The 13,631-nt window shown below is 51.4% G+C and overlaps 1 protein-coding gene across 2 annotated transcripts in view; it reads right to left on the reverse strand.

Annotated features, from left to right (window-relative positions):
- Positions 1–11,804, reverse strand: part of EPHB1 (EPH receptor B1) — a 1,076,389-nt gene extending 1,064,585 nt beyond the window's left edge. Inside the window, exon 1 of one of the 2 annotated variants that reach the window (XM_069618048.1) lies at positions 11,434–11,804. In XM_069618048.1, the coding sequence (XP_069474149.1) occupies positions 11,434–11,491 (58 nt within the window). In that variant the 5' untranslated portion in view covers positions 11,492–11,804. The remainder of the gene's footprint in view (positions 1–11,433) is intronic. The other variant, XM_069618049.1, reaches the window with a different exon arrangement.
- Between the last annotated feature and the right edge of the window lie 1,827 nt (positions 11,805–13,631).

The raw sequence follows: 13,631 nt of genomic DNA on the forward strand, positions 1-13,631 counted from the left end.
TCCAATTCACACAGAGCACCAGGGGACCATGCAAAGGACAGCAGAGTGCACGTGCAACATAGCATAACTAAAAAGGACCCTCAACGCTTGCGCAATCCATACCACAATGGACCATCTCCCATACCACTTGAACTAATACCACAGGCCCCCAGGTAATCCAAAGCCCCCCACTGTCTACAGTGAATATATCTTCGGTGTCCAAAAGGCTATGCACATATGTACAGAGTGCATACTCTGTACCAATCTTACTGATGTCTGATGCATATTTGTGCATTTTTAATGCAAAACTTTTATGTATCATATTGATGTATTCCTTTGCTTTGTATCTTTTTGGAACTTGTAAGCAGAGCGCCCAGATGCCTTTGGGCTTGGGGCGCTCTATAAATAAATAAACTAAACTAAACCATATTGCTATGCTTCTAAGGGCGACTTGTCAATATATGCCTACAGCCACACAGAATAAAATGGCTATCAATCCCTTACCATAACTGCATTCTCATTTAACCTTCCCAGTTATGCGACGATGATGGCCTCACAGAATGTTCCCAACATAGGTCACACAATGCAGCCATCGGCCTAGACAAGACAAAACATAAACTTTCTAGACCACAATGCGGAGCGCACCAGCCACCACAAGTTTCAAATGTCCAAGGGGGCTCCCCTAATACCCTATCATGCTTAAGGTCCCCCCCTAAGCATGATAGGGTATTAGGGGAGCCAGCCACAAGTGAAGGCGTATTTATGGGTCACTTCTTCAGCCTTGCACCACCATCATTCATCCAGTGTGAGAAGCCAGCCAGGCCAGCGTAAAAATCCTCAGCGGAAGTGTCAGTACTTGCTGCTTCCTCGTTATGTGGGAACTTCTGGCTAAAGAAAGCAGAAGAGACCACTGACACTGCACTTCAGGAGAAATGGGGCACTCTGATATGACCAGGAAAGCCCAACATCATCATTGCCAGATCTGACCTTGTCACTCCACAAGATTCGACCCAGAAGGGTCATTGGTCAACCAGAATTCATCCACTGGTTCTTTCAACGCCATTGAATGTGGGGGAGATAATGGAGTTTAAAATGGGGCGTTTGCTTGCCAGCAGGAGTGCAACTAGGCAAACATTTCAGGGGCTGACCCTTCAAATGTTGGGAGAAGGGCACTTTTCAGAGACTGTGTGGGTTGAGGGGCAAACATACTTGTGTGGGGGCATCTAACTTCTTTACATATTCTAATGAGGCTATTCTGATGAAACTTCAAAGCTAAACGCAGTTAACTGTCTCCTTCCTGTCTGAAACCAGACACTTATGAACGGCTATGAGGATGAGCTGCCACCCTCCCCCCACTTCCAATCACTCCCCTGACATGCAATCATGACCCTGTCATTATTGTGATTGCCTACAAATGCATGCATACGCTGACGTTAGTATCTATGTAGCGCTTCACACTAGTAATAATAATTTAGCATTTATATGGCGCTACAAACCCACAGGTATCTGTGCACTGCTTATTACCCACGGTGTGTGGTGCTCATTTGAAAGGCTGAGTTTGGCCCTGCGGGATTCGAACCTGCATCAGCAGACTCTGCACAGATGTCAAAGCTAGCGCTCGACTCGCTGTGCTATCGGACCAGTAATTGCTTGTGCCTTTGTTAACTGCGTCTGTGTCCTCTCCTACCAGGGCTTCGTAGGTCGCCAGGACACGTCTCAACATAACCAAACATTTGGTGGGAATTGGGGCATTAGCCCGATATGCCCAATGGTTGTTGCGCCACTGCTTGCCAGCAACCCGTCCCCCATTTCCTTCAGCACATTTTCCTGACTTTCCCCGGCGTGACCCTTGCCAACGGCAAGTCCTCGTCCTATATGCGTATCCAGGACCCCAGAAATTGAACGCCCCCTTTCAATATGGGTAATGTGCCGGTTATTCCCAGGGCATACATTCAACTTAAAATGGGGAAGAGCCTTTCCCTGAAGACAGGGAGTGCCCATCATACCATTCTCTCCTTCCCGCCTTCCCGATCCCTCAGCTTCTTATCGAGCTAGAGCCATGCCAGCCCTCGACTCCCAAACGTTCTGACGCCCTTTTCTGATCCACTTCCCTAAACGCATGGGCATTACAGCCCCCTTTGCAAGCTCCTCCCCTTCCTTGCCTCCCCTTTGCGGATAACATCAAGTGTTCCACAAGCACCTTTGTGATGTCCGTATGTCCCCGCTCCCCTTTTACCCACTGCACTCTATGTCCTGCTGCATTACCAGCCCCTCCCAAGTACCCCCCCTGTACGTGTTGATGGTCTGCATCTCAGTCGTTATCGTTCCATCCATTCCATATTTCGGGGCACTCGCTTCCTGCCACCTGGACCCTTTATAGACCACTTTCCCCCATCACTTCCGAACCAAACTCCGTGCCTCGATGTGACCAGGTAGGTCAATCCCGCCTCCCTTCCATCATGCCAAGGGTGTGACACACTTTGCTGTGCCATTGCATGGTGGACCAAAGACTGTTCTACCGCTTGTTCATGATGCTCCCCTCCCACCCCATATAGCAGAGGTCTTCAAATGTTTTGGAATCTCAAAAGCCCTAGCTTGCAAAGTGAATGGCGAGGGATCTTGGGAGTCGTAGTCCAAAACTTCTGAAGAGCTTCAGGTTGCAGAGTCTGCCATATAGTGAGGCCCTACCAGGCCATTTGCCGCTTTCTTCCACTCAACAAGCCCTGGCAATAGTTCCGATATGGCCCACTGTGCTCCCTCATATGACCTCTTGGCGGGCTCTCTGTGGTCTGTCAGGTGCCTCTTCTGTTTTACCATCCCACAGCCTCTCTCTATTTTGTTGCCACTCCAGCATTCCCCTTACTCTTGAATGTTTCAAATACCAACTCAAAGCTCTGTCAGTGGATCCACAGAACAAGAAGCCAGTGCCAAGGAGTACCCCTTGGCAGTGACTGTGCTAAAAAAAAAACATATTAACTTAACTGGACAGCAGCTAACACGTCTAAGAGGCCAGTCGAGGAGCTAGAAAGTCCAGTACCTCCTTCTGTGGTCACCCAAAGGCCCTTGAAGTAGATTAGTCTCCGGTGCACCGGGACAGCAGCAGGCATGTTCAGGCTGGTGTTGGGAAGGAGAGAGTGTCTTCCCACTCCCTTAGGCGATACCGAACAAGAACTAGATGCTAATAGAGTGCATATAGGCAGCAGGCAGGAGGGGGTACACATAAAGGGGGTGCACAAGTACCTTAGTGCATGCAGCATAAGGTATATGGTAGATACAGGTGTAAACGCTATCTTGGCAAGCTGCAGCCATCTTAGGCGTTAGGCCCAAGTGCAGCAAACAGTAGTCTGTATATTAGTATTAGACCCCTTGCATGACCGCGAACACCACCCCCAACTTGGCCAGGTCTGCGAGATCCACAACCTCTTCCATTGTTCACAAAGTTACAGGACCTCACGCCTGGGAAGAATGCGCCCAGCAAGAACATGAGAAGGGAGCGGAGTGCCTCTTGGCAGTACCATCCCACAGAACAGATAGCAAGGCCCTCTTACACCCAACGATCCCCGCATGAGAAATACGGCTTTGCATGCTTTCATCCCATGACCCCCAAATACCACAGTACCATCCAAGCCCAGACCACCGACCATAAAACCTTTACACCCCTCGATAGATCAGTAAAATCAGAAGGCAAGGCTAACGCACCTTCAGGAATGGGTCACGTGGTTTGTGCAGCGAAGTGCAGGGTAGCATCAGAATTATAGCTCAAAACTAAGGAGGAGGACCTTGGGAGTTGCTGATCTGTCTTGGAACGAGTGAAGTGTGTGTGAGTTACTGTGACCTCGGTTCTCCCCTGAGCCCATCCCTGTATTTGCCAAGTGCATTGTTACTATCGTAAGAATAACATTGTGTGTTAGAGTAGCTAATTAATTGTTATGCCAACTCACCGCAGATGACGTGCCCAGCAGCACGCACGTGACTAGAGATGGTCAGATGAAGATGGACCAATGGCGTGGCATCCCATATAGAGCAGGCCCTACATATATAAGCCTCAATCAATCCGTATTGTAGAATCGTAACGTATAATATGACATCACTAGTGACGCCTTTTGTGCTTATAATGTACTGCACATGCCAATGGATCTCAGAACGTTAAGTGACAGCAGAGTTCTTTACTGATGCATTCCTATTTGTGTACAAATAAATACTTGTCACTGGCCTTTAGGGCAATGGGGCAATGCTTAAAGGGCTGGCTTGACAGCTTCATTGCTTAATGCACGGTGCTGATGGTAATTTTCACCAATTTCCTGCATTGGATGTGTTGCAAAATGCACGATTTTCCCCAAATCACACCCCTAGTCGGTATCCCAACAATTTATTTAGAAGCAAATTGCAATTTGTGACTATGGGCCACCCATTTTTTTTTCAGGGTCCAATTTATGCATGAGTCCGCCCTGAAAGTGGGTCTACCTCAACCTTCTCGCTCCAATGTTCCATTGGCCCTGGGAGGCCTGGCAGAGCCGCACGCTGCTGTTATGATATGATATGATCTGATATGGCATTTATAACGCGACTATACACAACTGTTTCAAGGCGCGACGAGGCAAGGGGGAAACAGAGGGAAGACAGAGACAATGATCCTACTAGGGCAGGTGACAATGATATTGCGCAAGTGTAGGGGGGGAGAAGGGAAAAGTGCAGGGGGAAGGGGAGTGGGCAGTGCAATACAAAGGATAACAGCAAATAAATAAAGAGAATAAATAAGAAAATAAGTGCGGCCAGCTGGTGGCAAGTTTTGAAGAAGGACTTGCTTGGGCTCGAGCTCCAATATGCGCAATGCACGGGTGTTGCTAGGTCTAGAAAAGATCCGGGGCTACACTGAGGTCAGGACTGCAGGACTCGGGGCTAGCTAGCCTTTTGGTTGTAGCCCGTGAGCTTCTATCCGGTGCTACAACCAAAAGACCCGGGGCTATAGCCCCGCAAGGCCGCCCTAGCGACGCCTCTGTGCGCAGGTGAAGATGCGCAGTCGCTGCAGAGTCCACTGCATTCCAGTTGTAGTCTGAGCGGGGCCTCCAGTGCCTTTTCCATTGAGCGTGAGGGGAGCCCGGGCTGTGGCTACCTGTGTCCTGCGTGACAGAAAGTCAAATTGCCGCATGTACAGCGTTTGGGGAAGGCTGTGCAGGGCTACTTCTGTGGGTCATAAGCGCACACTGCCACTGCCTGCGCTCTATCTGTACTGCATGTGGGAGCAGCTAGCCGCGGGACTTCCCGCGCTTTATGGATGTTCTGTCTATGTGTGATGTCAGCATGCACTGCTGGACCACTCTGTGGGAGAAGGGAGGCACACTGCTCGTGCCCATTCTAAGCGTGCACTGCGAGGGAGTGCACGCTCCGTGTGAGAGAAAAGGGGGCCATGCTTCTGCCCAGGTCCACCCTTCAGGCCCGAATTCATCAAATTTTTTGCATGGTTCAAAGTCACTTTGCACTAGTGAAAACAGACTTTGCACTGCCGACGCAAACACCGATTCATGGAACCAGGGCCTGCCTTAAGTCCAGCTGCGCCCTGGGAGAACTGGCGCACCCCCTCTCCCCCCTGGTTAACAGGGGGCGGTGCGGAAGGGGGCGGGGCCAGGATGGGCAACTTTTTTATTTATTTTTTTTTTTTTTAAACCTCCTCGCTCCGGCGAGGAGGTTAAATAGGTGCCGTGAGCCATCGCGGGTTCATTCAATGACAATGAGGCGCCTGCCACACCTTCTGCCACCACGCCAGCTCAGGGGAGCGCTTGAAAGACTCCCCGGAGCTGGCGTGGTGGGGGGCTAATGGCGCCTTTTCTTGTGACAAGTGTCCACGGCAGAGGGGCGCATTTAAATGCACCCACCGCTGCGGGCACCTTTTACAGTAAAAGGCCGCCTGCTGCGCCTTGTCCCACAACGCCAGCTCGGGGGAGCCCTTGAAAGACTCCCCGAGCTGGCGTGGCAGGGGCAAAAGGCGCCCTGGGGGGCGTGGCGCCCCAGGCGGTCGCCTGGCTCGCCCCCTCCCTAAGGCCGGCTCTGCATGGAACTGTGCAAAGTGTATTTTTGAAGTGCAAAGTCCGTGCAAAGTCATTTTGTACTGCAAAAATGTGTGTCCGCAGTGCAAATTCACTTTTCAGCAGTGCAAAGGCACTTGCAAAAATTCCATGAGTCAGGCCTTTGGCATCCACAGTATACTGCGTGCTTCACACTGCATGCCTCACACTGCGCTGACACTTGGCATCCACGGTATACCGCGTGCATCACACTGCGTGCCGCACATTGCGCTCTCACTCGGAATCCAGGGTATACTGCGTGCCGCTCACTGCGCTGACACTGCATTCAGGGTGTGACAAAGGTAGGGTGACCAGATTTCCAAAACGAAAAACCGGGACTTCCAACAACATAAAAGAGGGACTACCACATTGCAGCCCACCAATTACCGCCCCTCCCCCAACATGCCCCCACAACCACCACCCAATCATATTTCCACCTCTTCTCCTTTCTATAAACTGCATATGATCTCATTAGTGCAGTTTTGTCTGTGAATCTTGGCTTGTTAATTCAAAACAGGCGTTTGCTTTAATTGATATAACATGGCTTGCTGTACACTCATTTCCAAGCCAGTTTCGGTGGCATAGTCAGTAAGTGTTGTGATTTGTACCTGAAAGGTTGGGGGTTTGAGCCAATCCTCCAAATTCAATATTCTGAAAGTGTTGTGAAAAAAAAAAATTACAATTTTAATTGCAGTAGCCATCCAAACCTGCAAACCGCGGACGGGGTTTCTAAAATGAAAAAACTCCCGGGACACTGGGACGAAGGGTGATTTCCCCGGACTGTCCGGGAAAACCGGGACGTCTGGTCACACTAGACAAAGGTGATGTTCATTGACTCACTAGTTCAAAATCAAGCCTGGCGCCCAGCAGACCTGCACGTCACTGGTGGTAGGCAGCCAATGTGATTGTATCTTTTGATATGGAAAAGTTGTAGAATTCATGGGCAGTTTGTCCACTGCGATGAACAGAAACTGCCTGTGTATCCTACACACCCGCCTAGCACTAGGGCTGCAGTTGGGCTATAAACCATTTACTAAACCCTCTTCCTTCTGAAGCCTGTTACTGTCAGAATCATCTACTCTGAGGAGGTACAAGTGGCTTTGCACAAATTCCTGGCCCTAGGAGGTTGGTATGCCCAGGCCCGGCTGAAGATGTGTGGGGGCTCACTTCAACATGATGGTTGCCCCCCGCCCCCCTTGCTTAGGGAGGAAAGCAGTCTGAGGCACCTGTCGGGGACATACATTATAATGGAGCTAAAGAAAAGGTTAATAGCCGCCAATTATTACAAGGCAGAGAGCCAGCCGGAGCTGAAACACTGAACAGCACTAAATCCTTCTTTGTAAGCAAGTGGCTGATGTGGAGGAACCAGTGTTGAAAGGCACTGAGGTGACAACATTCCGTTTTCCCCAATAGAAGGGACGCCGGATAGGTTCCAACAAACGCAGCTTGTGAGGTGGGCGCTGCAGAGTAAGCCCCAGATCTTAAGTAATATATAAAGGAATATATAGATGTGTTATTAGACTGCTGATTGTCAAAGTGGGGGCAGTTTGCCGGGGCCCCCCTGAGGCTCAAGCCCCCTTTCATTTGAAAAGGTTGAAAGGCCCTGAGAAAGAAGATGCTCCTGCCCCGCTCCTCTGCTTGCTCAGCCTCTGAGGCAAAGGCCTGTGGGCTCAAGAATGGTATGCTGGCATCCATGCACTGAGGGCATCCCTGAAAGGGAAGTGTGGCACCATCCTTCGCCATGGGGATGTGGGGCACTGCTGTTGGTGGTCAGGGCCATCCCGCATTCCAGCGCAGAGGCACTGGGGTTCGAGCTTGCGGGAAGGGAGTTACTACTCCGTGGCTACACCGTGGCCTATGTATGAAGCACAATCGCTTGGCCTGGCCACATACATGCATGTTGTGACCTGCCAGGTCATCCGCGCCTTGGGCTCTGTCTGTTACAGAGGCTTTTCAAAAGAACACAAGCCTCCACCGGCCCCTCCCCCCCCCCGCCCCAGGGTCAGTGGCAGGCTGCTAACCCGCGGCGTGCATGATCAGGGCGTAGGGTCGTCTAGGGCAGTGCTTAGGTCTGTAACCCCTGCTGGCAGGTTCCACCCCAGCGAGTGTGCGCATCGCAAGCTGGCCCACCCTCACCTCCAGAGCTTCTCTCCTCCCGCCCAGTGGGCTTGCTGCTGATCGGGGGGGAGGGGGGCTCTGCACTACCACCAGGCCAGGAGCCATCTCTCTGCTGAAAGCAGAGCAAATGGAAACCTAGGCGTAGAAGCTGCAGCGCCAGCCACGGCCCGCCATTGCCACCCTGTGCCTGTCTCTTGTCTGCTCGCTTCCAGTCCAACGAGGGCGTCTAGAATCTGCAGGCTAACACGTCCAGGAGATGGAAGCAGGTCCGTGGAAGCAAAAACAGGGCAGGAGAGCACACGGGAAGCGAGAGCACTGGGAAGGCAGGGAAACGAGAGGCCAAGCGGAACGCCTTTTCATAGAGCACACAATTCCCAGGGGACACTACGCCCTGCAATAAAGCACGCCTCTGTAACTAGCTTAATGGTACTCATTTCATCAACCTTGAAAAGATGACATGACAAGATATCCTTCCGCAGGTGAGCATCAAGTCACGGAGGTGTCATATCAGGATTCACACATGCCACCTGTGGGTTACATACATGTTTACAGAGCAGGGCTTGAAAGCACTGAGCGATGATGCCGCAGGCGCATCCGCCCACTGAGCTGTCTTTCTGCGATAGGGGCACGCAGTCAGGGCTGGGATAACTCGGGAGCATCGCACTGCTACCTTGCAACGTGGGTTCGACCCTGGTGCGGCGCTTAGAGTCAGATGGTAAGCGCGTTTGGTTGCCACATATGTGACTTTTTCAGAAAACACGCATATGTTTAGTACAGGGCATGAAACATCTTAACAGCCTTACTGGCACTCGAACCTGCGGTTAGCAAATAACACGCTGTTTCATCAGGCCACATTGTATGGCCTTATGTAGGCAAACATTTGTCAACTGAAGGGTAGAGACATATTTCCGTAGAAGAGCATCAAACTACAGGCATCTTATTGTGATTGGTACATGTGCCCCACTGAAGCAGTCGTGTTGACCTACTGAGCTTCCTCACTGACACTGGGTCACGTGGCCAGAAGGGTGCACTTGGCTGGCTAGTTCAGGACATTAAGCCACTGAGCTATCGTCCTGGGATTGGACCCTGCGACTAACAGGTAACCCAGATATCTTTGCAGCAGGTACATTAAGCCGCAGGGCTAACATGTTGTTGCCCCCCGCCGCGCCACCCACCTGGCCCCCACCCACACCTCCGAGCACTGCACCTCCATTCCAACCGTCTTGACCCACTAACCTTTCTTATTGGGATTGGAACATGCCACATAGAGGCAACCAGATATTTACATTTTATACACTGACTACTGGAGGATTAACCTACTGAGCTGTATTACAGGTAACCAAGCCAGGTTGCAGATCGTGGGCTATGCAATCAGTGGGCTTTCATACAGCCTGGGGCAACATACAATATGACTGAGATCAAGAGGCGAAACGACAGAAGGGGGCGAAGGAGAGAAGGGGGAAGAGGAGAGAACAGGGGACGAGGAGACAAAAGGGGAAAATAGGAGCAGACGAGGAGAATGGGAGACAGAGAAAGGGGGAAGGGGAGAGAAGCTGAAGAAGGAGACAAGTGGGAAGACGGGGAAATGGGGAAGGGGAGAAAAGGGGGAAATGGAGACAGTCGGAGAGAAGGGGAGACAGAGAAATGGGGAAGGGGTGAAAAGAGGAGAAAAGAGAAACAAGGTGAGAAGGGAGAAGAGAGAGAAATGTGGGAAGAGGGAGAAAGGGGGAAACGGAAGAACCAATCGAGGACTCTGCTAAGAGGGAGGGATGAGGAAGGAGTGGACGTAGACTGAGAGCGGAGGAGTGAAAACGGAGGTGGAGTGTAGGAAGAGCAGAGAAGTCTGGAAGAAAAAGAGCCAGGCACACGGTCCAGGCGGAGGATGGAGGAAATCGGGAGGTGTGCGGGGGGGGGGGCAAGAAACCCGAACGAGAGAAATCCGAGAGATAGGCAAAGTCAAGGTCCCACGCGGCCGACGCGAGCTCGGCTCCCAACCCTCACAAGGAAGGGGAGAAAGGACGGGCGGCGGCGGCGGGATATTCACCGCTGAGCGCTGCAACTAACAGGTGTGATTGCACCCCACACACAGCATGGAGTCTCGCCCGAGCTGCAAGGGAGAGACTCACACCTGGGGGAGGAAGCGGCCGAGGGATGGTAGAAAAAAAGAGATGCTGGGAGAGTGGGGATGGGGAGGGGGGCAAGAAAGGGGACCAGATACGAAAATGAAGGGGAGTGGAAGCACAGAGAAGGAGCCCGACGGGCAGGAGAAGAGAGACGCACATGCGAGGGTGATAGAGAGAAGACAGTGAGAGAAGGGAAACACATATTCCGGGAGGAATGAAAGTAAGCCGGGGAAGAGTAGCCAAAGTTTCACAGGGCGCTAGCTCAGCTGGCTATTGTATGTGCTGTACACATCTCCATGGAACATGCGACTCACAGGGCCAGACTGCATGTATGTCGAGAAGGCGTTTCATCGATCCGAAGTCAGTGAAATGAGTACTACTAACACCTTTGTCAGCGCTATGAAGCGGGAAGAATAGGACTGCGAGCGCTACATAATAGCTTTGTAATAACTCCACTCTAGCAAGCAAGCGACACGTAAGACACAGGGAGAGATCAAAGTATGCGCGCGTGTGCGTGGGGGGGTGGGTGGGGGGGAGGGCAATCATCAAAGGAGTCGGGGTGCCTTGGTAAGCAGGCGAGAACCCGACGGGCCGCTGTTGGTCAAACTGTCCCTATGTCGAGCATAGTCAAAAGCAGGGACCCCCAGAGTGCGCCCTGTCCCGAGCCCCGGGACTCCCGGATCATGGAATGTTAAACAAGCACTGCATTGCAGCTCCGAGTAACCAGAGGGGGAGGGGCAGACTAGGGGGAGGGGTACAGACCACTGTACATCTGGCTTAAACAAAACACAAAAGTCCCCTTTATGCACAAACTCCGTATCAGCATGCGTGATTTAGTCCGGCGTTCCTGCCAACATAGGGTGCCAATTACACGCCCCTTCCGCCTTCCGCGCTAAGCACATGTACCGCTATGCTTGATGCATATTGATTTTCAGAAATAATTTAGCACAAAAAAAAAACGGCAGCCGGCATACCGTTGCCCTGGACAAAAAAATTGAGCGGTGGGAGACATTTGAGAATAGCAGAACAAGCAAGAAAATAACGCGGCATTGTATAGCATGTGTGTGCATCTGTGTGCATACAGAGAAAGAAACGGAATGGCATTCCTGCACCCAGGTAACACATTGCACACATGTGGGACTCCAAATTACCTTCCACAGCTGTCACTCCAGATACCAAGCAGAAAAACACCAATACATCCAATTCCATGGCAGTGAGAAAAATTCCCCCAAAAACAGACAGAAGTCCTTTCCGAAAAGAGAAATGTCAAAAATACCCAAAAACCACAAAAAAACACCACAATAGTTCCCCGTAGCGGCGATGCTCCTGCCGGCTGCACACCAGTTCTGTATCTGCTTTCCTTGGGTCTCCAGAACGTGTCTGCGTGTGCAGAGTCCAGGTGTGATGGGGCGAGCCAGTGTGAATGAATGAATGTGTGTGAGTGTGCATGGGTGCATGTGTGCGTGGTGCTGCGACGGGGCTCCAGCTTCTCGTATCACATTGCAGGCTGTGGTAGAAAAGTGCACAGCGAGAGCAGGAATCGAAATCGACCATTGGAGCTGCTAAGGGGGAGGGGGAGGAGAGGGCGCCACGCTCCGCTCCTCTGCCCCCTCCTTTCCCTTCTCCAAAGTCTGTCCACACCCCTGGCACCTCCCGGCCAATCAAGGAACACAAACTGTATGCACCCCCCACCCAATCAGCAACAAGCGCCTCCCCATTGAGGCATTGTTCATTTTTTAGGAAACTTTTTCTACCATGCTAGAGCATTCAGGGATGCTTTTGTGTTTTATAGTAAGGAGAAGGCCGCCACCTAGTGGGTATTGTTATAATTACACATCAGTGTCATTCTCTTCCATTTTCCCAGGTGCTACAAAATATGGGTCACAAAAAAACATTGCTTTGCTTTAACAAAACCGGTCTATTTTGATCTCAACCCGTGGCCTACTTCACTCTTCCAAATCCTCGGTTCGCAATCAGTGAGTATTTCGAGTACACCAATGCGGAAAAATATTTTCCGTGGCCTTTCAGAGCACACTGGGGGCAGAGAACGTGACGTGCAACTAACACTGCTCTCTGAATGGCAAGTACTGCTCCCAACACTTGACGCCCTACATGATCCCACAGACTGTGTACATTATCCTACGCTACATTACCTCCATGTCCACTCTTCCTCGTCCCAGTACTTACCTTACCCAGTACTTATTATTATTATTATTATTTATTTTACCTCATGAGGCCCCTATCTCCGACACAGGACTTTTTTCTATTTCTTTTATTTCGTATAACTCCTCCCCTCAAACCACAGCATCCAGTTTTAATTTTCCTGCCTCCAGCAGGTTGATCCTGGCGCAGGGCTCTGGGGAGCTACAGTTGCTGGCCCCCTGGTGGGGCTGTGTGGCGGGCCCTCAGTTCCCTACAGGTGCGGCATCCTCTCAGTCCCCTGCTGGGCATGGGCTCTCCTGTTGAGCTGGAGCCTCTCCCGGTACGTTTGCGTGGCATAGGGGCCGGAGTTGATGAATCACCGCCCGGGGCCCTACAGAGCCCAGGCTCATGTAAGGGGCTCTGCCCTGATGTTTTGTAAGGTGGTGGCTCTGTGTACGCCCCGCAAGCTGTCTGGACCGTTTACATTCTCGGGCTTCCTTTTTCTCATGGAGGATCGAACGTGCAGCTGATCGTCTGATGTGCCTTCTGGTGGCAGGTTGGTCCCGCATCCAGGGGGATGGGTATTTGTTAGTGTTTCTCCGGAGGAGCCTGTAGTGAAACACTGCCATCATGGCCAGTTGCCAAGGGGTTTGTTTGTCCTTCTCCCTCATTGGTGGTTTTTGCCCCGTCCTGCAGTTAAATATAGTGAATTAACAAGGATTTTTGCATTCCTATTTTGACTGCTTGTGCTTTTGCCTGCACTATGGGAAAGCGCTCTGCTAAACTCAGGCACGTTGCTCTTTCCTCTTCCTCGCCTTCCTCTTCACAGGAGGAAGAAGAAAAAATCTACGCATTTTTCCTTGACTAGGAAGCCCATTAAAAAGCTGCTTCTTCGGCATGGTGGACATACGCATGGGCACAAACGCCGGCATCGATCGCCTTCATCGTCCTCCTCTTCTGGCGCAGTCCTCCTCTGCTACTTCCTGTTCATCATCAGCTGATGCAGAAGGGAGATATCTGGACTGGGATGAGGTGAAGAAGCTCTTGCTCAAGTTTGGGACTGCATGGGTTTTTCAGAGCCCTTGGTACCAGTGGAAGGGGCTGACCCCACTATTCGCCAGCATAAGCATACCCCGAGGATGGGTTGCCTTTGGTTTCTGATATTCCGGCTAAGATCCTTCGTGAATGACGTGACCCGGAGAAGATT

This window comes from Ambystoma mexicanum, chromosome 10 (assembly GCF_040938575.1).
Source record: "Ambystoma mexicanum isolate Mex_15411 chromosome 10, UKY_AmexF1_1, whole genome shotgun sequence".
In the NCBI taxonomy this organism is placed as follows: Eukaryota; Metazoa; Chordata; class Amphibia; order Caudata; family Ambystomatidae; genus Ambystoma; species Ambystoma mexicanum.